Here is a 26,075-nt window from a genome sequence, read left to right on the forward strand (position 1 = left end):
GACTCGAGTTGAAATTGTGAGCCAAAGTAATAATTCAGTAATACCAGCTGCTATCTTTAAGAGGTAGGGATCCAGGTTGTCTGGACAAGCAGACTTTTTAGTGTCTATTGCCTTTAGTGCTTTATAGACCTGAGCATAAGAAACAGGCTCAAAGTTCAAATGGTTCACATGAGGGCCTATATCATAGTTTACTGTAACAGAGCTTACATTAGAGGCCTGGGCCCCACCATTATCAAAAACTGAACCAGCAGATATGAAGTCCTTGTTAAAAAAAACTACAATATGGGCTTTATCCTTCACTTCATTAGAATCCATCATTAAATGGTCAGGAAGGTCAGAGGATACATTATTTATTTATTTTATTTTACCTTTATTTATCCAGGTAGGTCAGTTGAGAACAAGTTCTCATTTACAACTGTGACCTGGCCAAGATAAAGCAAAGCAGTGCGACAATAACAACAACACAGAGTTACACATAAACAAACGTACAGTCAATAACACAATAGAAAAGGAAAACAGAAAGATCTATATACAGTGTGAGCAAATGTAGAAGAGTAAGGAGGTGAAAAATAGACAACAGAGGTGAAAATAATTACAAATTATCATTAATACTGGAGTGATATATGTGCAGATGATGGATTGTAAGTAGAGATACTGGGGTGCAAAAGAGCAAGAGGGTAAGTAACAATATGGGGATGAGGTAGTTGGGTGTGCTATTTACAGATTGGCTGTGTATAGGTACAGTGATTGGTAAGCTGCCTAGCAGAGACTTATAGTTGACCTGGAGCAAGTGGGTTTGGCGACTGATATGTAGTGAGGGCCAGCCTACGAGAGCATAGAGGTCGCAGTGGTGGGCAGTATATGGGCCTTTGGTGATAAAATGGATGGCACTGTGATAGCAAACTGGATGTAGTCTGAGTAGAGTGTTGGCGGTTATTTTGTAAATTACATCGCCGAGGTCAAGGATTGCTAGTATAGTCAGTTTTTACGAGGGTATGTTTGGCAGCATGAGTGAAGGAGGCTTTGTTGCAAAATAGGAAGCCGATTCTAAATGTAATTTTGGATTGGAGATGCTTAGTGTGAGTCTGGAAGGAGAGTTTACAGTCTAACCAGACACCTAGGTATTTGTAGTTGTCCACATATTCTAGATTAGAGCTGTCCAGAGTAGTGATGCTAGTCGGGCGGGAAGGTGCGGGCAGCAATCGGTTGAAGAGCATACACTTAATTTTACTTGCATTTAAAAGCAGCTGGAGAGCACGGAAAGACTGTTGTGTGGCGTTGAAGCTTGTTTGGAGGTTTGTTAGCACAGTGTCCAAAGAAGGGCCAGATGTATACAGAATGGTGTCGTCTGGGTAGAGGTGGATCAGAGAATCCCCAGCAGCAAGAGCGACATCATTGATATATACAGAGAAGAGGGTCGGCCCAAGAATTGAGCCCTGTGGCAGCCCCATAGAGACTGCCAGAGGTCCGGACTACAGGCCCTCCGATTTGACACACTGAACTCTATCTGAGAAGTAGTTGGTGAACCAGGCGAGGCAGTCATTTGAGAAGCCAAGGCTATTGAGTCTGTCGACAAGAATGCAGGGATTGACAGAGTCGAAAGCCTTGGTCAGGTCGATGAAGAAGGCTGCACAGTACTGTCTTTTATCGATGGCTGTTATGATACCGTTTAGGACCTTGAGCGTGGCTGAGGTGCATCCATGACCAGCTCGGAAACCAGATTGCATAGCGGAGAAGGTACGGTGGGATTCGAAATGGTCGGTGATCTGTTTATTAACTTGGCTTTCGAAGACCTTAGAAAGGCGGGGCAGGATGGATATAGGTCTATAACAGTTTTGGTCTATGGTGTCTCCCCTTTTGAAGAGGGGGATGACCGCGGCAGCTTTCCAATCTTTAGGGATCTCAGATGATAGGAAAGAGAGGTTGAATAGTCTAGTAATAGGGGTTGCAATCATTTTGGGCGGATCATTTTAGAAAGAGAGAGTCCAGATTGTCTAGCCCAGCTGATTTGTAGGGATCCAGATTTTGCAGCTCTTTCAGAACATGAGCTGTTTGGATTTGGGTGAAGGAGAAGCGGGGGGGAGCATTTGGGCAAGAAGCTGCAGGGGGTGCTGAGGTGTTGGTTGGGGTAGGGGTAGCCAGGTGGAAAGCATGGCCAGTCGTGGAAAAATGCTTATTGAAATGATCGATTATCGTAGATTTGTCAGTGGTGACAGTGTTTCCCATCCTCAGTGCAGTGGGCAGCTGGGAGGAGGTGCTCTTACTCTCCATGGACTTTGCAGTGTCCCAAAACTTTGCAGAATTTTTGCTATAGGAAGCAAATTTCTGTTTGAAAAAGCTAGCCTTAGCTTTCCTAACTGACTGCGTATATTAGTTCCTGACTTCCCTGAATAGTTGCATATTGCAACTATTGTAGGACTGCCGGGGTGTTAAGAAAGTCCCAGTTTAGGTCACCTAACAGCATGAACTCTGAAGATAAATGGGGGGCGATCAATTCACATATGGTGTCCAGGGCACAGCTGGGGGCTGAAGGGGGTCTATAAGAAGCGGCAACGGTGAGAGACTTGTTTCAGGAAAGGTGGATTTTTTAAAGAAGCTCGAATTGTTTGGGCACAGACCTGGATAGTATGACAGAACTCTGCAGGCTGTCTCCGCAGTAGATTGCAACTCCGCCCCCTTTGTCAGTTCTATCTTGTCGGAAAATGTTATAGTTAGGGATGGAAATTTCAGGATTTTTGGTGGCCTTCCTAAACCAGGATTCAGACATGGCTAGAACATCCGAGTGTGCTAAAGCAGTGAATAAATCAAACTTTGGGAGGAGGCTTCTTGTGTTAACATGCATGAAACCAATGCTTTTACGGTTACAGAAGTAAACAAATGAGAACGCCTGGGGAACCTGACACTGAGTTGATTAGCTTCCAGAACTTGGTAGGGTTGTTTAGGTTCTCTGTGACTGAATTTAGATAGACATCTGATTTCGACTTCCTGATCAATCCTGTGCATTTGTTCCGTAGTGCTCTGAAGGAGGCCCAGTCAACAGGAGCATTTGTTTGTCTAGCTTGACCCCAAGAGACATTTCTCTTTCTAATTAATTCTGCCAAGTTATCTGAAAACCATGGATTGTCCCTTCCACTGATCCTAAATTTCTTCACAGGGGCATGCTTATCACAAATGGACACACATTTCCTATAAAAATAGTCCCAGGCAGTCTCAACATCGGGAATCAGACTTACCCTGACAATATTATGGTACAGATCATGAAAGAACGCTTGCTCATCAAATTGTCAAAAATGTATTTTAAAAATATAATGGGTTTGGCTTTGATCATTTTTGTATTTCTAACAGAAGCAATTGCACAGTGATCATATAGACAGGTGTGTGCCTTTCCAAATCATGTCCAATCAATTGAATTTACCACAGGTGGACTCCAATCAAGACGTAGAAGCATCTCAAGGATGATCAACGGAAACAGGATGCCCCTCAGCTCAATGTCCAGTCTCACAGCAAAGGGTCTGAATACTTATGTAAATAAGGTATGTTATTTATTTGTAATAAATGTGCTTTTTTTTTAAATAACAGTTTTTGCTTTGTCATTATGAGGTATTGTGTGTACATTGATAAGGGGAAAAATGTATTTAATACATTTTAGAATAAGGCTGTAACGTAACAAAATGTGGAAAAAGTCTGGATGCACTGTATGTACTCACACTCAAGAGCTAGACGTGGAAAGAGAGAAAATATCAGTATTACTCTGTGCTGTAAGGTTTTTCCTCAACCTCTGTGTCAGTCTGTCTGCATCTGTTCATCTAGGATGTGATACTTGGAAATAATGGACCCCGTCAGGTTTAACTGGTGTCTTAACATCTACCCCAGTTCTCTACCATCTCCTTGCCGACCCACCTCCCTGACTTCCCAGTCTGTGCTCCGTACCCCTACCACATCCTATGTCTTACCCTGTGGCCCCCTTTGGTCTTCCCCCATGCCAGGCAGCAGGAGGACAGCCAGCCCCTTGCTAGGTTTCCCTGCCAGCCGGCCAGGCCAGCCAGCGCAGGGGCCTGGTGCTCCTGGACGTGCCAGGCAGGGCTACAGATGTGCTGCCAGCTTTGCCAGGGGTCACCTTGGAGTGGCTCGTGGCAGCTTGTCCCCCGGCTGCAGCTGGTTCCCAGCTTAATCCGCCATGGGGGGAGGAGAGAGGCCAGCCAGTCCTCTGGATCTCTGAGAGTCAACCTCTACTTTTACAGCCACCACTTCACCCTCTGCCTTTCTCACTCCCATTTAGCACTGTTCTGAGATCAGTGTGAGGAGCAGCTACAGGGACATTCTCCATGGCTCTGCTCACTCTGAGTTAAGAGTAAAAAAAAGAACACTGCCCCCCCGTGAGAACTTCCTGTCTTTGTGTGAGGAGAGGGGTGGGGGATTTGGGGGTGAGATCGACCTCTGCAGATGCCCCGCCAGCTGCTCGCCCTCCCCTGGGTTCAGGGAGTCCGCGGCTCCCCCTGTTGGAGGAGTGTGGAACATGGGTGACCGGCTCGGCGGGGTCAGCAGGTGTCCCTGGCTGGACAGCCATAAGTAATGGGGTCCTGCGCCTGCACAGGCAGCGCTCTGAATCAACTTAATTAGATGGGCGGAATGGGGGGGTGAAAGGCTGGCCACGGGACAAAACGGAGCAGGAGTTTTACACACGCAGATAAAAAGGGTGATCATTCTACATTTGCGTTTATGGGGAATTAGCTGACCCTGCATGGGTTGGGATGCTGAGAAACTCCTCCGAGAATATTTTTATTCCCTTCTGATGACTGGGCACAGTTTAGACTGTTGAGAGTAGAAGCTTAACCTGCAGGGTTTTAGAGAATTGATAATGGCAGCGGCCAGACACTGCAAAAAATAAATGAGAAGTTATCCTGTCATCACCTGCCAGTTCAACTCCAGATGTAAAAACCCTCTTCAGACCTTGTTGTTCAGATACTTCACCAATGGGTGAGCGGAGTGAGGACATTCATGGCAGGAAGGGTTGCATGAGTGGCGCTTCCATTATCTCTGGTAAATAAGCCAACTCTGTGTTGCCATGCGACGCATTGGGAAGGGTGTCACTAGTTGTTAGGGAGGGTCTCTTCTCTTTTCCTTGTTTTAACCGGAATTCTGACATCTGTCCGCTCCTGCTGCTGTCCTCTGCGTGTCCCTGCAGCGTGGCCACCCAGCCACAGAACTGTCAAAGCTCCAAATCACCTCTCCGCATTGGTTTACCTAATCCAGCCCCGCCCTTTTAAATGAACTAAGTAGCAATCTTGATTTTATTTGCTGGAATGGCTATCTCATTTGTTTAATTGTTGGTGGACTATTCTGGTAATCAGCGTTATTGGTTTTAAAGTCTTAGTGGGTCTGGATATACACAGGGATGCATTAGCAATCATTAAAAAAACAGACCAGTGGCTTAGTCTAGTGTGATGAAGAAACTGAGACGGATTAAAAATGATCAACAATTATTGAGATGAAACCATTACGTATTATCATGTTTAGATGAGAGATCTGTCCTTTACACGCGCACACACACACACACACACACACACACACACACACACACACACACACACACACACACACACACACACACACACACACACACACACACACACACACGTTAATCTTGAGCTTAATCAGCTGTGCACCCCACAGATACAGTTCATAACTCTCTGTATGAATTGAGTCTGGGGCCAAAAAGAGAGGATTACCTCCTTCACATGACAGTTAGTGAGCAGGTCTTATAGCAGGGCAACACTGGGGACGAACAGAGAGGATTACCTCCTTCACATGACAGTTAGTGAGCAGGTCTTATAGCAGGGCAACACTGGGGGCGGACAGAGAGGATTACCTCCTTCACATGACAGTTAGTGAGCAGGTCTTATAGCAGGGCAACACTGAGGACGAAAGAAGAGGATTACCTCCTTCACATGACAGTTAGTGAGCAGGTCTTATAGCAGGGCAACACTGGGGATGAACAGAGAGGATTACCTCCTTCACATGACAGTTAGTGAGCAGGTCTTATAGCAGGGCAACACTGGGGATGAACAGAGAGGATTACCTCCTTCACATGACAGTTAGTGAGCAGGTCTTATAGCAGGGCAACACTGGGGACGAACAGAGAGGATTACCTCCTTCACATGACAGTTAGTGAGCAGGTCTTATAGCAGGGCAACACTGAGGACGAACAGAGAGGATTACCTCCTTCACATGACAGTTAGTGAGCAGATCTTATAGCAGGGCAACACTGGGGACGAACAGAGAGGATTACCTCCTTCACATGACAGTTAGTGAGCAGGTCTTATAGCAGGGCAACACTGGGGACGAACAGAGAGGATTACCTCCTCCACATGACAGTTAGTGAGCAGGTCTTATAGCAGGACAACACTGGGGACGAACAGAGAGGATTACCTCCTTCACATGACAGTTAGTGAGCAGGTCTTATAGCAGGGCAACACTGGGGACGAAAGGAGAGGATTACCTCCTTCACATGACAGTTAGTGAGCAGGTCTTATAGCAGGGCAACACTGGGGACGAAAGGAGAGGATTACCTCCTTCACATGACAGTTAGTGAGCAGGTCTTATAGCAGGGCAACACTGGGGACGAACAGGGATGATTACCTCCTTCACATGACAGTTAGTGAGCAGGTCTTATAGCAGGGCAACACTGGGGACGAACAGGGAGGATTACCTCCTTCACATGACAGTTAGTGAGCAGGTCTTATAGCAGGACAACACTGGGGACGAACAGAGAGGATTACCTCCTTCACATGACAGTTAGTGAGCAGGTCTTATAGCAGGGCAACACTGGGGACGAAAGGAGAGGATTACCTCCTTCACATGACAGTTAGTGAGCAGGTCTTATAGCAGGGCAACACTGGGGACGAAAGGAGAGGATTACCTCCTTCACATGACAGTTAGTGAGCAGGTCTTATAGCAGGGCAACACTGGGGACAAAAGGAGAGGATTACCTCCTTCACATGACAGTTAGTGAGCAGGTCTTATAGCAGGGCAACACTGGGGACGAAAGGAGAGGATTACCTCCTTCACATGACAGTTAGTGAGCAGGTCTTATAGCAGGGCAACACTGGGGACGAACAGGGAGGATTACCTCCTTCACATGACAGTTAGTGAGCAGGTCTTATAGCAGGGCAACACTGGGGACGAACAGGGAGGATTACCTCCTTCACATGACAGTTAGTGAGCAGATCTTATAGCAGGGCAACACTGGGGATGAACAGGGAGGATTACCTCCTTCACATGACAGTTAGTGAGCAGGTCTTATAGCAGGGCAACACTGAGGACGAACAGAGAGGATTACCTCCTTCACATGACAGTTAGTGAGCAGGTCTTATAGCAGGGCAACACTGGGGACGAACAGGGAGGATTACCTCCTTCACATGACAGTTAGTGAGCAGGTCTTATAGCAGGACAACACTGGGGACGAACAGAGAGGATTACCTCCTTCACATGACAGTTAGTGAGCAGGTCTTATAGCAGGGCAACACTGGGGACGAACAGGGAGGATTACCTCCTTCACATGACAGTTAGTGAGCAGGTCTTATAGCAGGGCAACACTGGGGACGAACAGGGAGGATTACCTCCTTCACATGACAGTTAGTGAGCAGGTCTTATAGCAGGGCAACACTGAGGACGAACAGAGAGGATTACCTCCTTCACATGACAGTTAGTGAGCAGGTCTTATAGCAGGGCAACACTGGGGACGAACAGGGAGGATTACCTCCTTCACATGACAGTTCGTGAGCAGGTCTTATAGCAGGACAACACTGGGGACGAACAGAGAGGATTACCTCCTTCACATGACAGTTAGTGAGCAGGTCTTATAGCAGGGCAACACTGGGGACGAACAGGGAGGATTACCTCCTTCACATGACAGTTAGTGAGCAGGTCTTATAGCAGGGCAACACTGGGGACGAACAGGGAGGATTACCTCCTTCACATGACAGTTAGTGAGCAGGTCTTATAGCAGGACAACACTGGGGACGAACAGAGAGGATTACCTCCTTCACATGACAGTTAGTGAGCAGGTCTTATAGCAGGGCAACACTGGGGACGAAAGGAGAGGATTACCTCCTTCACATGACAGTTAGTGAGCAGGTCTTATGGCAGGGCAACACTGGGGACGAAAGGAGAGGATTACCTCCTTCACATGACAGTTAGTGAGCAGGTCTTATAGCAGGGCAACACTGGGGACGAACAGAGAGGATTACCTCCTTCACATGACAGTTAGTGAGCAGGTCTTATAGCAGGGCAACACTGGGGACGAACAGGGAGGATTACCTCCTTCACATGACAGTTAGTGAGCAGGTCTTATAGCAGGACAACACTGGGGACGAACAGAGAGGATTACCTCCTTCACATGACAGTTAGTGAGCAGGTCTTATAGCAGGGCAACACTGGGGACGAACAGAGAGGATTACCTCCTTCACATGACAGTTAGTGAACAGGTCTTACACCTTCCATCCTAAACCCCTTACAGGAGGGCAGATAGTCATGGTGGAGGAAGATGGAGAGAGACGTGTCAAAAGTGAATAAACACTGTTAAGGATCCAGTTACGCCAACAAACCATCTTTCCCTCAGTCATCACCAAACACCCCCCTACCTACCTCCCTTTTACTAGAGACACTGACACCTTTTTTGGCAGCAAAGTGACGGGTAGCTAGAGACCAAGAAGCGAGCTATGGAGAGAAAATTATCACTTTTCAGCACGTACACACACACCTCCTCCAAATACCAGATGGCGTTTCTGGAATCCATTTCCATTTTTTCGTGGCTATTACAAAAGGAAAACTCCCAAAAGAACACACACCTCTACAAATCAATACCACTCCTTCACAAATAGTAAATATAGATTAACAAAGACATTAAAAGCTATTTTACAGCTTACTAAACTCCGTAAACAAACAAAAGGAGCATTTCTGGTTGGAGCCAGGGAAACAGCCAGGGTTGGAAAGCCGAGCATTACCAAACTGTGAGGAAGACCACATATGCAGGAGCCAGTGTCCATGATTGTTTGATATTGTGCCTTGAGTGGCACAGAGCCATGGCAGAGGGAAAAACAATCCCCACTTTGTTTAGCACTGCTCCCCTTAGGTTTACAGAGAGATGAGGGAAAGAGAGGGAGGGGGGAAGAAATAGAGAGAGAGATGAGGGAAAGAGAGGGAGGGGGGGGGCAGAAATAGAGAGAGAGATGAGGGAAAGAGAGGGAGGGGGGGGCAGAAATAGAGAGAGAGATGAGGGAAAGAGAGGGAGGGGGGCAGAAATAGAGAGAGAGAGAGAGAGAGAGAGGAGGGAAAGAGAGGGAGGGGGGAAGAAATAGAGAGAGAGATGAGGGAAAGAGAGGGAGGGGGGGCAGAAATAGAGAGAGAGATGAGGGAAAGAGAGGGAGGGGCAGAAATAGAGAGAGAGAGATGAGGGAAAGAGAGGGAGGGGCAGAAATAGAGAGAGAGAGATGAGGGAAAGAGAGGGAGGGGGGGGCAGAAATAGAGAGAGAGAGAGAGAGATGAGGGAAAGGGAGGAGGGGGGCAGAAATCGAGAGAGAGAGATGAGGGAAAGAGAGGGAGGGGGTGGGCAGAAATAGAGAGAGAAATGAGGGAAAGAGAGGGAGGGGGGGCAAAAATAGAGAGAGAGAGCATGGAGAGAAAAATAGGTGAAGAGTGTGAAAGAGAGTGAGAGAGAGAGGGTGTGCACAAAAGAGAGGAGAGAGAGACGTAGAGAGAGGCAGTCTAAGTCCCTGCTGAGTGAGACACCGTTCACATACGCCTTCCCACGCTACCACAGTGCGCTGCCCACCACTAAACACCCAGGAACCGTGGTAGAGCAAACAAGCTACTTTAGTGTGGCTGTGTTTCCACTCATACACCTGCCACTCAGCTAAACTCCAATGCACTGGGGGATAATGAAAGTAGCCCATCGACAGTAAGAATGTGAACATTTCTGTATGCTAACAAGTCACAAACTGACTCCAGCATGAATCCCCCAGTGTGGAAATCACAGTGGGTCAGTTACTGATATCTGTCTGTCTCGGTCTCAGGTCTATAATGGAGCATGTTCTTCTACTCCCATTGTTTCCTCCCCTCACCCCCCAGCAAGACAAGCCCCCGACAATCCAAGCCCCCGACAATCCAAGCCCCCGACAATCCAAGCCTCGAAAAACGGCACCAGAGTGGCCCAAAGAGCCAGCTGTCTTGGCCAGTAGCCATCGTTCTCTGGGGAGGGACAGAGAGGGAGATGGGGATAGAGAGAGGAGGACAGAGCGGGAGATGAGGATAGAGAGAGGAGGACAGAGAGGGAGATGGGGATAGAGAGGGAGATGGGGAGAGAGCGAGAGAGAGGAGGACAGAGAGGGAGATGGGGAGAGAGAGAGGAGGACAGAGAGGGAGACGGGGATAGAGAGGGAGATGGGGGGAGAGCGAGAGAGAGAGGAGGACAGAGAGGGAGATGGGGAGTGAGAGAGAGAGAGAGAGAGAGAGGAGGACAGAGAGGGAGATGGGGATAGAGAGAGAGATAAGAGAGGAGGATAGAGAGGAAGATTGGGAGAGAGAGAGAGAGAGGACAGAGAGGGAGATGGGGAGAGAGAGGGAGACGGGGAGAGAGAGGGAGACGGGGAGAGAGAGGGAGATGGGGAGAGACCAAGAGAGAGAGGAGGACAGAGAGAGACAGAGAGAGAGAGAGAGAGAGAGAGAGAGAGAGAGAGAGAGAGAGAGAGAGAGAGAGAGAGAGAGAGAGAGAGAGAGAGAGAGAGAGAGAGAAGAGGTGAGGACAGAGAGGGTGATGGGGATAGAGAGAGAGGGAAGAGGTGAGGACAGAGAGGGTGATGGGGATAGAGAGAGAGAGAAGAGGGGAGGACAGAGAGGGAGATGAGGACAGAGAGGGAGAGAGAAGAGTGGGAGACAGAGAGGGAGATTGGGATAGAGAGAGAGAGAGAGAGGGAGAGAGAGAGAGAGAGAGAAGAGTGGGAGACAGAGAGGAAGATTGGGATAGAGAGAGAGAGAGAGAGAAGAGGGGGAGACATAGAGGGAGATTGGGATAGAGAGAGAAGAGGAGGAAAGATGGTGATAGATAGAGAGAGAAGAAGACATTTGACTGAATAAAACACATACGACTGATAACCTAAAATAAATGACAAAATAAACATTTAGATCAAATCAGGCAAGAATGGTTTGTTGTTTTTCAATTTAAATAGCCTGGACTGAATCCCAAACGTCTCATCCTCAGTTCTTGTCTATTTTCACACACAGACTCGACCCAAAGCTGATTTTCTCCTTCCTGCTCCTCTCCTGTTCACAACATCACCAGGTGCCAAATGAGAGCCCTCCACTAAGCCTCATTAACATTCATCTGCACCCAAGAACATCGTCACATGCAGATGGTCATTGGGGCTGTGAATTGCCTGAGACTGACTACTCATTAATATTACCATAAATAATCATCATCTAAATGTAGCAAAAGAAGAAGTACTGTGGAACGTCTGAGGGAACTATTCCAAGTCTCCTATGGTCTTTCTCCTCAGATATAACATTGCAACAAAAAGAAAGCAAAAACACCCCAAGGCATGTTTTTGTGCCTAAGACACGAGATATGAACGGATATTACGGCCTTTTGCTTAAGTCATTCAGAATGTTCCACTACAATATTGCAAAAAGAAGCCGGAGCTCCTAAACCTCCTCCATCCTAATACCCCTCCATCCTAAACCCCCTCCATCCTAAACCCCTTACCTCCTCCATCCTAATACCCATCCATCCTAAACCCCCTCCATCCTAAACCCCTTACCTCCTCCATCCTAAACCCCTTCCATCCTAAACCCCTTCCATCCTAAACCCCCTCCATCCTAAACCCCTTACCTCCTCCATCCTAAACCCCTTCCATCCTAAACCCCTTCCATCCTAAACCCCTTCCATCCTAAACCCCCTCCATCCTAAACCCCTTACCTCCTCCATCCTAAACCCTTCCATCCTCCATCCTAACCCCCCTCCATCCTAAACCCTTCCATCCTCCATCCTAACCCCCCTCCATCCTAAACCCCTTACCTCCTCCATCCTAAACCCTTCCATCCTCCATCCTAACCCCCCTCCATCCTAAACCCCTTACCTCCTCCATCCTAAACCCCTTCCATCCTAAACCCCCTCCATCCTAAACCCCCTCCATCTTAAACCTCCTCCATCTTAAACCTCCTCCATCTTAAACCTCCTCCATCCTAAACCCCCTCCATCCTAAACCCCTTACCTCCTCCATCCTAAACCTCCTCCATCCTAAACCCCCTCCATCCTAAACCCCCTCCATCCTAAACCTCCTCCATCCTAAACCCCTTCCATCCTAAACCTCCTCCATCCTAAACCCCTTACCTCCTCCATCCTAAACCTCCTCCATCCTAAACCTCCTCCATCCTAAACCCCTTCCATCCTAAACCTCCTCCATCCTAAACCCCCTCCATCCTAAACCCCTTACCTCCTCCATCCTAAACCTCCTCCATCCTAAACCCCTTCCATCCTAAACCCCTTCCATCCTAAACCTACTCCATCCTAACACCTCTCCATCCTAAACCCCCTCCATCCTAAACCCCTTACCTCCTCCATCCTAAACCCCTTCCATCCTAAACCCCCTCATCCTAAACCCCCTCCATCCTAAACCCCGCCCATCCTAACCCCCCTCCCTTCTAAACCCCCTCCATGCTAAACCCCCTCCATCCTAAACCCCTCCATCCTAAACCCCCTCCATGCTAACCCCCCTCCATCCTAAACCCCTTACCTCCTCCATCCTAAACCCCTTCCATCCTAAACCCCTTCCATCCTAAACCCCCTCCATCCTAAACCTCCTCCATCCTAAACCCCCGACCATCCGAACCCCTTCCATCCTAAACCCCTTACCTCCTCCATCCTAAACCCCTCCCATCCTAACCCCTTCCATCCTAAACCTACTCCATCCTAACCCCTTCCATCCTAAACCTCCTCCATCCTAAAACCTCCTCCATCCTAAACCCCTTACCTCCTCCATCCTAAACCTCCTCCATCCTAAACATCTATCCTAAACCTCCTCCATCCTAAACCCCTTCCATCCTAAACCTACTCCATCCTAACCCCTCTCCATCCTAAACCTCCTCCATCCTAAACCCCTTACCTCCTCCATCCTAAACCCCTTCCATCCTAAACATCTATCCTAAACCTCCTCCATCCTAAACCCCCTCCATCCTAAACCCCCTCCATCCTAAACCCCTTACCTCCTCCATCCTAAACCCCTTCCATCCTAAACCCCTTCCATCCTAAACCCCTTCCATCCTAAACCCCCTCCATCCTAAACCCCTTACCTCCTCCATCCTAAACCCTTCCATCCTCCATCCTAACCCCCCTCCATCCTAAACCCTTCCATCCTCCATCCTAACCCCCCTCCATCCTAAACCCCTTACCTCCTCCATCCTAAACCCTTCCATCCTCCATCCTAACCCCCCTCCATCCTAAACCCCTTACCTCCTCCATCCTAAACCCCTTCCATCCTAAACCCCCTCATCCTAAACCCCCTCCATCCTAAACCCCCTCCATCTTAAACCTCCTCCATCCTAAACCCCCTCCATCCTAAACCCCTTACCTCCTCCATCCTAAACCTCCTCCATCCTAAACCCCCTCCATCCTAAACCTCCTCCATCCTAAACCTCCTCCATCCTAAACCCCTTCCATCCTAAACCTCCTCCATCCTAAACCCCCTCCATCCTAAACCCCTTACCTCCTCCATCCTAAACCTCCTCCATCCTAAACCTCCTCCATCCTAAACCCCTTCCATCCTAAACCTCCTCCATCCTAAACCCCCTCCATCCTAAACCCCTTACCTCCTCCATCCTAAACCTCCTCCATCCTAAACCCCTTCCATCCTAAACCTACTCCATCCTAACACCTCTCCATCCTAAACCCCCTCCATCCTAAACCCCTTACCTCCTCCATCCTAAACCCCTTCCATCCTAAACCCCCTCATCCTAAACCCCCTCCATCCTAAACCCCGCCCATCCTAACCCCCCTCCCTTCTAAACCCCCTCCATGCTAAACCCCCTCCATCCTAAACCCCCTCCATCCTAAACCCCCTCCATGCTAACCCCCCTCCATCCTAAACCCCTTACCTCCTCCATCCTAAACCCCTTCCATCCTAAACCCCTTCCATCCTAAACCCCCTCCATCCTAAACCTCCTCCATCCTAAACCCCCGACCATCCGAACCCCTTCCATCCTAAACCCCTTACCTCCTCCATCCTAAACCCCTTCCATCCTAAACCCCTTCCATCCTAAACCTACTCCATCCTAACACCTCTCCATCCTAAACCCCCTCCATCCTAAACCCCTTACCTCCTCCATCCTAAACCCCTTCCATCCTAAACCCCCTCATCCTAAACCCCCTCCATCCTAAACCCCGCCCATCCTAACCCCCCTCCCTTCTAAACCCCCTCCATGCTAAACCCCCTCCATCCTAAACCCCCTCCATCCTAAACCCCCTCCATGCTAACCCCCCTCCATCCTAAACCCCTTACCTCCTCCATCCTAAACCCCTTCCATCCTAAACCCCTTCCATCCTAAACCCCCTCCATCCTAAACCTCCTCCATCCTAAACCCCCGACCATCCGAACCCCTTCCATCCTAAACCCCTTACCTCCTCCATCCTAAACCCCTTCCATCCTAACCCCTTCCATCCTAAACCTACTCCATCCTAACCCCTTCCATCCTAAACCTCCTCCATCCTAAAACCTCCTCCATCCTAAACCCCTTACCTCCTCCATCCTAAACCTCCTCCATCCTAAACATCTATCCTAAACCTCCTCCATCCTAAACCCCTTCCATCCTAAACCTACTCCATCCTAACCCCTCTCCATCCTAAACCTCCTCCATCCTAAACCCCTTACCTCCTCCATCCTAAACCCCTTCCATCCTAAACATCTATCCTAAACCTCCTCCATCCTAAACCCCCTCCATCCTAAACCCCCTCCATCCTAAACCCCGCCCATCCTAACCCCCCTCCCTTCTAAACCCCCTCCATGCTAAACCCCCTCCATCCTAAACCCCCTCCATCCTAAACCCCCTCCATGCTAACCCCCCTCCATCCTAAACCTCCTCCATTCTAAACCCCTTACCTCCTCCATCCTAAACCTCCTCCATCCTAAACCTCCTCCATCCTAAACCCCTTCCATCCTAAATCCCCTCCATCCTAAACCCCTTACCTCCTCCATCCTAAACCTCCTCCATCCTAACACCCCTCCATCCTAAACCTCCTCCATCCTAAACCCCCTCCATCCTAAACCCCTTCCATCCTAAACCCCCTCCATCCTAAACCCCCTCCATCCTAAACCCCCTCCATCCTAAACCTCCTCCATCCTAAACCTCCTCCATCCTAAACCTCCTCCATTCTAAACCCCTTCCATCCTAAACCCCTTACCTCCTCCATCCTAAACCTCCTCCATCCTAACCCCCTCCATCCTAAACCCCTTACCTCCTCCATCCTAAACCTCCTCAATCCTAACCCCTTCCATCCTGAACCCCTTACCTCCTCCATCCTAACCCCCTCCATCCTAAACCCCTTACCTCCTCCATCCTAAACCTCCTCCATCCTAAACCCCCTCCATCCTAAACCCCCTCTATCCTAAACCTCCTCCATCCTAACCCCTTCCATCCTAAACCCCCTCCATCCTAAACCCCCTCCATCCTAAACCCCCTCCATCCTAAACCCCATCCATTCAAAGGAAACACAACTCCTCAACGTGCACATACCACTGGTAGAACAACAAAGATAAGCTAATTTCACCAAGACCTGAAATGATACCACACAGTGTATGGTGTATCTACAGTATAGTGGATCTACAGTGAGTATCTACAGTATAGTGGATCTACAGTGTGTATCTACAGTGTAGTGGATCTACAGTGAGTATCTACAGTATAGTGGATCTACAGTGTAGTGGATCTACAGTGTGTATCTACAGTGTAGTGGATCTACAGTGTGTATCTACAGTGTAGTGGATCTACAGTGTGTATCTACAGTGTAGTGGATCTACAGTGTGTATCTACAGTGTAGTGGATCTACAGTGTGTATCTACAGTGTAGTGGATCTACAGTGTGTATCTACAGTGTAGTGGATCTACAGTGTGTATCTACAGTGTAGTGGATCTACATTGTGTATCTACAGTGTAGTGTATATACATTATATTTGCAACAATATATAACGGTAACAAAAGTAAACAGTTGTCGTTCAGTCTGAATTTTGAAAAAACAATAACGTAAGTTTCCATTAAATATCATAGACATGTCCCATCCTAGAGGACAAAGGACTAACACCTTTTGTAATGTTACTGTGGTCATAAGGTCAGAGGATCCCAGGTCGTTGGTACAGACCCAGCTGACAGCCTGACGCACTAGGAGCTAGTACACACTGTGCAACACCGGTTGGCGTGCGCACACACACACACACACACACACACACACAAACTATGAACCAGTAGACACTTACCTCTCAAGCTGTAGGGCCTATGGTGTACAGCTGCTCAGGCAGACACAGAGAGACAGAGAGCAAGAGAGACAGAGAAAGCGAGTGAAAGCGAAAGAGACAGAGAGATAGAGAGGAGAGAGACAGAGAAACAGAGAGAGAGAGAGCAAGCAAGCATGCAGTGTTCAACCAAGTGTTCAGGAAGTTCAAGCAGACAATTTTAATCCTCCAATTTCCTCCTCTCTAATCACGTCTCGCTAGTCCATGGCAGAGACCAAATTGGAAACATCTTCCGCACAATATGACACTAACACTGTAACTCCAACACACGGGCAACACACTAGTAGCAGGAATGTGGCCCAAACATTCTGAAGTTTTCATGTCCTTTTGTGACGGTTACATGGTAGAAAGGTAGATTAGCGTGACAAATTGAGATGCTAAAATGATGAAAACTGATTATCGACCACTGAGTGTGTGGAGCAAAGCAACATGGACGTTAATCTATTTTGTCAATGGAGCATAAAGCTGACATTTTAAAACCTCAAACTGTTCACTTCTGCAACAATGTTAAAGTCCTTTCGTCAACTATGAGACGCAGTCACATCCAATGTGGACACATGATCTTTTCTTCATCTACCAGAGACAAATAAAATCACAATCTACACAATCTACAATCGTTTGGGCAGATTTGGCCTTAACCTTAATCTGGGTGCCAGGTCATCAGATTAACGTGAGGGCTGGCTAATGAACATGACCTCGCACGGAATACGAAGACAACAAGGGAGCACAATGCCGCTGAATCGTTACAGACACAAAGCCCTGATTCATCAAGTTGACCAATCAGGGTTTGAACCTTGTTGCCCCAAGAGAGCAATTCAATTGAATAATTTGATTCCTGAATAAACAACTGCAATTAGACAATAAAATCATCAATACCAATTATGAAAAACATCTACTGACATAAGTACTCAACAGAGTTGATGTTCTTCAGGGCAGATTGTTGTTTTTTCACTCCAAACTACAATGACAGCCAGTGCTTGACTGAAATCGGTACCGGTGCTGTTTATATTTAGGTGCAGAAACTCCCCAATAGTTTTGAGCTAATATACTAGAAGAGGTGCAGAAACTCCCCAATACTTTTGAGCTAATATACTAGAAGAGGTGCAGAAACTCCCCAATACTTTTGAGCTAATATACTAGAAGAGGTGCAGAAACTCCCCAATACTTTTGAGCTAATATACTAGAAGAGGTGCAGAAACTCCCCAATACTTTTGAGCTAATATACTAGAAGAGGTGCAGAAACTCCCCAATACTTTTGAGCTAATATACTAGAAGAGGTACAGAAACTCCCCAATACTTTTGAGCTAATATACTAGAAGAGGTGCAGAAACTCCCCAATACTTTTGAGCTAATATACTAGAAGAGGTGCAGAAACTCCCCAATACTTTTGAGCTAATATACTAGAAGAGGTGCAGAAACTCCCCAATACTTTTGAGCTAATATACTAGAAGAGGTGCAGAAACTCCCCAATACTTTTGAGCTAATATACTAGAAGAGGTACAGAAACTCCCCAATACTTTTGAGCTAATATACTAGAAGAGGTGCAGAAACTCCCCAATACTTTTGAGCTAATATACTAGAAGAGGTGCAGAAACGCCCCAATAGTTTTGAGCTAATATACTAGAAGAGGTGCAGAAACTGCACAATACTTTTGAGCTAATAATCAATAAGAGGTGCAGAAACGTCCCAATACTTTTGAGCTAATAATCAATAAGAGGTGCAGAAACTCCACAATACTTTTGAGCTAATATACTAGAAGAGGTGCAGAAACTCCACAATACTTTTGAGCTAATAATCTATAAGAGGTGCAGAAACTCCCCAATACTTTGAGCTAATATACTAGAAGAGGTGCAGAAACTCCCCAATACTTTGAGCTAATATACTAGAAGAGGTGCAGAAACTCGAGCAGTAGAACATTCGGTGATCTCCTGCCAAAATCAAGCCCTAGTTGAAGCAGGGTTAGGGAGGGCGTTGGGGGTAGTGTTAAATATCTGTATGGTAATTATTTTATACCCTCACGCCACACCCCCTCCCTCTCTTTCTCCGACACTGGCTCTCACATTCATATGCCCACTAACACTTAACAGTAGGAACGGATACTGTACACACACGCACGGTGCACATTTGCCTGATGGGGGAGGGGGTCTACTCACTAACAAGTGGATTATAGGAGCGACACTTGTAGTGCAGTTGAAATCTCATTATCCTCTCCGGTGGTGGAATATGACATGAGCGCATTGTTAACGGGCTGCTGGGTCGCACCCCCCAGAGCCCAGGCACCAGCAGGGTTAATTACAGTGGCCGACGGGATACCTTTAAAACATACAGAGAGACCTGACACAGCCACTGCACGGGAGCCCCAGCCCCCCGCCACCTCTCAAAATACTAAACGATGAGTAACACTTTAAATATAGGGTACATGGAAAATAGAATAATATCCACCCACATGTCAGAAAGAGGTGATACTTTGACGCCTGCTACTGGTGCTTGAAAACCGAAAAAAAAAGTTGGCCTATTTTTTAAGAATTTGAAACAGGAACGGTTACTAAATAAATGTCAAGGTAGAGAAACTTGCTAATTACAAAAATGCAAATAGATCATTGCGTGAAGTATGAGGAAAGATGAACGCATGCAAGGTAGGTAGAAAAGTCGGCACACAGAAGGGTAAGTGCACAGACTGAAACATTTGTGACAAGTGTCATTTGGATGTATCTCGTGTGCTACAAAAGATAGCAGTGCAGCTCGATCACAACTGACTAAAGCCAGGGAGCACTCAATGCTGATGTGTATTTCAACTGCTCATCATGAAAGCCCATTTATGAAAAAATCTTGCAATGATAAAATTCATGAAGTATAAATGAATCTACAAGATCCACTAAAATAGGATGTCATAACTTTTATTTTGGGAAATGCATTTCAAATAAACAAGCTGTACAAGATGTTATTTTTTTTTAATGTACGCGTTAAAAATCTGTGAATCTTTTTTTAATTTCACCTGTTATTTAACTAGGCAAGTCAGTTAAGAACCAATTCTTACTTACAATGACAGCCAAACCCCAGACGATTCTGGGCCAACCCCTCCCCTAACCCAGACGATTCTGGGCCAACCCCTCCCCTAACCCAGACGATTCTGGGCCAACCCCTCCCCTAACCCAGACGATTCTGGGCCAACCCCTCCCCTAACCCGGACGATTCTGGGCCAAACCCTCCCCTAACCTGGACAATTTTGGGCCAAACCCTCCCCTAACCCGGACGATTCTGGGCCAAACCCTCCCCTAACCCGGACGATTCTGGGCCAATTGTGCACCATCCTATGGGATGCCCAATCACAGCTGGTTGTGATTCAGCATGGAATCAAACCAGGGTCTGTAGTGACGCTCTAGCACTGAGATGCAGTGCCTTAGACCGCTGCGCCACTCATCTTGCTAGTGTAGTCATTTAAAAATAAGTGGAGAATGGTTTCTACATCCCCTGTATTTAATGGGACGGTGACAAATGTGTAGAAACCACAGCCATACCAGAGGTAAAATACTCCCTAGAATGTGTAGAAACCACAGCCATACCAGAGGTAAAATACTCCCTAGAATGTGTAGAAACCACAGCCATACCAGAGGTAAAACACTCCCTAGAATGTGTAGAAACCACAGCCATACCAGAGGTAAAATGCTCCCTAGAATGTGTAGAAACCACAGCCATACCAGAGGTAAAATGCTCCCTAGAATGTGTAGAAACCACAGCCATACCAGAGGTAAAATGCTCCCTAGAATGTGTAGAAACCACAGCCATACCAGAGGTAAAATGCTCCCTAGAATGTGTAGAAACCACAGCCATACCAGAGGTAAAATGCTCCCTAGAATGAACAGTAAATAATATAGAACAGCTCACACAAAACATACAGCAGATGATGTGGTAACTGCCAGATAACTGACAAAGATAGAAAACAAAGTTCAATTCATTACTAATAGGGAAAGAATATACTGTTTAGTAGGACACTTCTTTCCTAATAACGTTTTAGAAAATGTGGACTTTTCAACAATAAACATTTCAAAACTCTGACCAATCTGTCAAGATATATTTACAATGAGGGTTGCGCCCTTTCAATTACAAGGCGTGTTTTTGCAATGGTAATAATGTGGCGAAGCTTGAAGCAATTCTATATGTATATAATTCTATATGTATATAATTCTATATGTATATAATTCTATATGTATATAATTCTATATGTATATAAGTCTATATATTTGAATTATTCTGAAGAACACAGGAAATTATAATGGTAGGACAGTCTTCAATAAAATATGAATGCCAAATAGAAAACATTTGAGCTCAAATAAAAATGTACGAATTCCACATTTAAGAAATCAAATGTGGAGTGTACTGACAGGAGTCACTATCTGTGCTAATCTGAAATAACTGCTATAACTGTCCTTTTGAAATTAAGCATATAATCCTCTTAACCTCCAGTGAAATTAAAGGGAATGGGAGCACATGGAATGTCATCAATGGTAATTAACAAAAACAGCCTCCACTAAACAGTGTAAAATATCCCCATAATAACCATGTCATTGTAAGTATAATTAATAATAGGAACATAATCAATTTGAATAAAGTTTATCTCGGTTTCCTGGGTCGAACAGCTCTATTGCATATAACATTTCTCATTTTTAAGGCGATTTTTTTGTATGGCCACAAGATAGTGATTTTGCCAAGTAGGTTACTAAAAAACAGAGCATTTCAAATGTTGTTGTGTATAAAACCTTTTTTAATAGAAACCTAGAAATTAAATTCCAATCTGAGCAAATAAAGAATGAATTGCAATATCATTAAACATTCACTTAATAAGCAGCACTGACAGTTCATTGTGTTTTATAGAAATACACCGTCAAAACATCCATTATTTATTGTACAGAAGACAACAGATTCAGCACCAGCTTATCTATTGACAAATGTCTATTGACTATGATAACTAAATTAATTTAAAAGCTCTTCAGTACTTCCACTGCTTTACACACAATACCGAGTTATTACAGTGTACGAGTACAGTTCACAAAATCTCCTTGACAATCCACAGTGCAAGGCTGGGATACACATTTCATTCAGAAATAGATATACAACTACCATATCTCACGAGGCAACTTTTTAAAAAAAATGAAAGAACACTTACAAGATACCAACTGAAAGCTACATGCTCTTTTAGAAGGATTAACGTTTAAAAAGTATCAAAAGATTGCTCAAAAAAATAAAGTCAACTCAGTCCAATGACTGGACAACATTTCCGCACACCCAGTCTTCAGCCCCATGGTCCCAAAGAGAGATAGAGGGAGAGGGCAACAGACAGTGAGGAATGCCCACACACCACTACCCCCCCTGCCATACAAAAACAAAACCACCACTGTACCACCACCAGCCATCTCGTTCCCCTCTGTAACATGTCCCCTCTGTAGCAAAGGTCTAAAAACATTTACTCTGTTACTCATAAGGACAAGGACAGGCAGAGTAAAGTTACTGTTTCTCTCCTTCAGCCCCTCATCAATTCCCTGAATGAAGCCTGCTGCCTGCCACTGTGGCCAAGGTGGCCTGGGTGAGGGGAGAAGGGGAGAAGGGGGTGAGAGAGAGAGAGAGAGAGAGAGACAGGGGCCAACGGATTGGAATTCTGAAGTTCATGGTCTCCTTACAGAGGAATAATACAGCCATTGTCTCCTGGGAATACAACTATCTTCTTTTATTCAAGCTGGCAAGGAACCTGCCATGGAGAAAAGGACCAGAGCTCACCATCACACTCCCCTTACAAAAAATAATTAAAACAATAACGCTGGCAATAATTAAGATAATAGTAATATAATGATGCCAAGGCTAACGAGTCATCCCCTAATGAACACAGGGCGCTGGGAGTTTCAAAGTCCTTTCATCCAGCCGACTGAACTCATTTGTATCTGCTAGCCTCAATAGACTATTGTGAATCCCCCTGCCCCTCTTCATCTCTCAGCAGTCTACAAACTCCACTTGTCTTGTTTTCTCCGTCTAGTTTAACCTCTCCCCATCACTCCTGGAGCAACAAGGATGTCAAAGGTTGTCTGGCCTCTATGACCACAACAAGCAAGTTAATCTGCCCCGGCACTGGGTCCGGCTCATGGGGGCTTTTTTCCCCTTCTGTGTGCTTTAATTGCTGGCGCGGCGTCAGAGCTCAGGAGTGGAGTGCGATGCTCCGCACACTCGGCTTGGCTGCAGGCAGCCGGAGCACCACGCAAAAAAAACAACTTGCTGCCTCAGTGTAAACCAGAGGTCTGACAGAAACGGTCCCTTTTTGTTTCTTGTTTTAACGCCGTCACTGAACCTTCCTCGATTAGACGAGACAAGCGGACGCTGGAAAATATATTGCTTTACTTATGGCAAGGACTGACTGCTCGGTGCACTGCAGAAAAGTTGGAATGAATGTCAGCAGATGAATTGTTGTTTGTGAAAAAGTGAGAATATTTCATCTACAAATGGGTATTTATTTTCCTGAAGCCAAACTAATGTTCTATAAAACAGGACACTGTAAAAGAACACATAAGTACATCGCTGGCAGGACAATATTTCAGATCTGACATCCTGAATTGAGACAAGAAAAAAAACAAAAAGGGACCTGAGTCTCAAGGCTCCTACAGAGAGAAGACTGTGACATTGACAAGACACAAAAACCAACAATACAGTCATTAAAAATCCACTCAATGTGAACTTTCAAAATGGAGTTTCAAAAAAAGACGCAGAAAACATCTTTGTTTTTTTTAAAGGCTCTAAAGAAGAGGTGGGGAATGAGTTTTTTAAGAAGAAAAAGATGGAAAAGAAAAAAACCAGCTTTGGTTGCTGCCAACTTACCATCCACCAAGTCCTGGCTGAGATGTCGTAGCAGAGCTGCCATTTGATGGAGCCTTCCGTGGTTTTGCCTGCCATTACACTGTCAGCAAGTTCCATCTGATGCTAGCGCACTCACCGGAGGAGATAAGACGCCTAATTGAGAAAACATTCGCACTGGCATGTTGGGAAACATGTAGCCTGCTCCATACCATATGGAATCATGGGTAAAAAATTTTAAAAAAAAAATCTTGACAATGAACCAATCTCAAGCAGACCCCGTGGCAAGGTGAGTGGCAGTCATCTGCTCAGAGAGCGCGCCGTCTTTAGAAAATACACCAGAATGATGAGCCTTTTTTCCACATCACTGAGTGCCTGGGGTCCTTTTTTTCTCCCTCTTTAATTAGGGCTTGTTCTTCATCATCATCATCACCACTAGCCCGTTGACTTAGGTCTGCACAAGTTCTTATATTTTCCTGACTTTCTGCTCTCTTTTTTTTGGGAGGAGTGGAGAGATTTAATAGGACAGAGTCAGGTAGAGAGAGAGTGAGGGCAGTGGGCTGAAGCGCTACAGGCTATTAGGCTGACATTTCTGCCAGACAGATGGAACTGCTTAAAGACTATCATGCAATGCCCCCCCCCCCCTTTCCCTCTCCGGCAAATGTCTATCTTTTAGCAAAGGATCCACTAAAGCCCTTACACAAAAAAATGGACACCGGGTGGTCACTTTTACTGACTGCCTTACTTGACACTCTGGTAATATATTTTTCTATGTAGACAAATTCTGGACATTATGTGGAGGAATTCAAGGCAGTGTGTAGCAATGCTGTCCAGAAGACATTTCACGCCTTTTAAAATTGTATTGAGGATAAGTAAGTTACCAAACTACTTTACTTTGAGTGTAAAGTTTTTCAAAGTATTTCAAATGGTGCACTTTGAACTTTAAAAAATATATATTTTGAGTATGTTTAGGTGACAGTAGATATTCTGTATTTATATTTTTGATGTTTAAAATGACAACCTGTACTTGACTACCTCACTTTATTGTTGCCCATATTCACCATTGCATGCAGTACAATCAGTTCACCAAGTTAGATGACTTTCTCTGGTAGTTTCCTTTAACAACTCCTATCTTCTGGTATGCGTTTCATTAGTGTTTTGCTGATAAAGTCCCAAAATGTTTTCCAAGTCAGCAATCAAGTTTCAAGATGCATAACTTTCAAAATACAGAAATACAGCCGGTATGACGCAAAACGCATCCTCATCATATGACGCAAAACGCATCCTCGTCATATGACGCAAAACGCATCCTCGTCATATGACGCAAAACGCATCCTCGTCATATGACGCAAAACGCATCCTCGTCATATGACGCAAAACGCATCCTCGTCATATGACGCAAAACGCATCCTCGTCATATGACGCAAAACGCATCCTCCTCATATGACGCAAAACGCATCCTCGTCATATGACGCAAAACGCATCCTCGTCATATGACGCAAAACGCATCCTCCTCATATGACGCAAAACGCATCCTCCTCATATGACGCAAAACGCATCCTCCTCATATGACGCAAAACGCATCCTCGTCATATGACGCAAAACGCATCCTCGTCATATGACGCAAAACGCATCCTCGTCATATGACGCAAAACGCATCCTCATCATATGACGCAAAACGCATCCTCGTCATATGACGCAAAACGCATCCTCGTCATATGATGCAAAACGCATCATATGATGCAAAACGCATCATATCGGCTGTATTTCTGTATTTTGAAAGTTACATATATCTTGATAACTTGATTGCTGACATGCAAAACATTTTTGAGACAATATCAACAATGGACTAACGAAACAAGTACCAAAAGATAGCTTTTGTGTGGAATTTTCCTTTAAGTGCATTGAGCAGGGCTGGAGGGCTATAAGAGGTGATGCCCGGCCAGTACTCTCTGAAGCTCAAGTTCCTCATCAGGGGGAATACCTGAACCAGGGGAGGGAGGAGGAGACAGAGCGCCCATCAAACAGTTCTCCCATTGTAGCATAGCGGCTATGGAATTTGATTCAGCCAGAGATATGGCAAGCGCTTTGGGGAGGGGAGTAGAAATGCACAGGTACACTGAAGACCAAAGGCCCCGCTGATGGGTTTGGAGGTAGGTCATCTTAAATTTCACTTCTTGTGAACACTTTTTTACTTTCTAGCACACTTTGTTCCCCAATAAAATATGAGAAAATGTTCCCGACCTTTCTCAGAATGGCTGAGATACAAACACTGTAAGTATGAATCTGAGAATCTGATTCAACCTTATAAATTTGAATTCTTTAAAAAAGTATCTTATTAAATAAAAGTGTGTAGTCTCGGATGAAGAAATCACAACAATAAAGTGAGGCAACAATCTAAATATTCATGTGCAACATGTTATCTCAATAAACATTTGGCTTTCAGAGACCTTGTTCTCAGACTACTTTCACCATCAATTAGAATTGTTTTATTTGGTTTTACTCTTTTTAAGGATCAGTCCAGTTTAATACACTTTATGGACATCAGTGCAGTTTCTATTATTAAAAGTCAAGAGGAAAGAATAATTGTTTATATCATCTCAATTAAAGGAATCACTACTATTTTTATTTGACATAGCTGACCTTGGTTGGATATGTAAGTCGTTTTTCTGTTACATTTAGTATGGATGAA

At 45.7% G+C, this 26,075-nt stretch overlaps 1 protein-coding gene across 4 annotated transcripts in view; it reads right to left on the reverse strand.

Annotated features, from left to right (window-relative positions):
- Nucleotides 1–23,941, reverse strand: part of LOC110485551 (nuclear factor 1 A-type) — a 303,738-nt gene extending 279,797 nt beyond the window's left edge. Inside the window, exon 1 of one of the 4 annotated variants that reach the window (XM_036946569.1) lies at nt 23,408–23,941. In XM_036946569.1, coding sequence (XP_036802464.1) covers nt 23,408–23,503 — 96 coding nt within the window. In that variant the 5' untranslated portion in view covers nt 23,504–23,941. The remainder of the gene's footprint in view (nt 1–23,407) is intronic. The other 3 variants (XM_036946510.1, XM_036946686.1, XM_036946715.1) reach the window with 3 other exon arrangements.
- Nucleotides 23,942–26,075: the final 2,134 nt, after the last annotated feature.

The sequence above is a fragment of the Oncorhynchus mykiss genome, chromosome 1 (assembly GCF_013265735.2).
Source record: "Oncorhynchus mykiss isolate Arlee chromosome 1, USDA_OmykA_1.1, whole genome shotgun sequence".
NCBI lineage: Eukaryota > Metazoa > Chordata > Actinopteri > Salmoniformes > Salmonidae > Oncorhynchus > Oncorhynchus mykiss.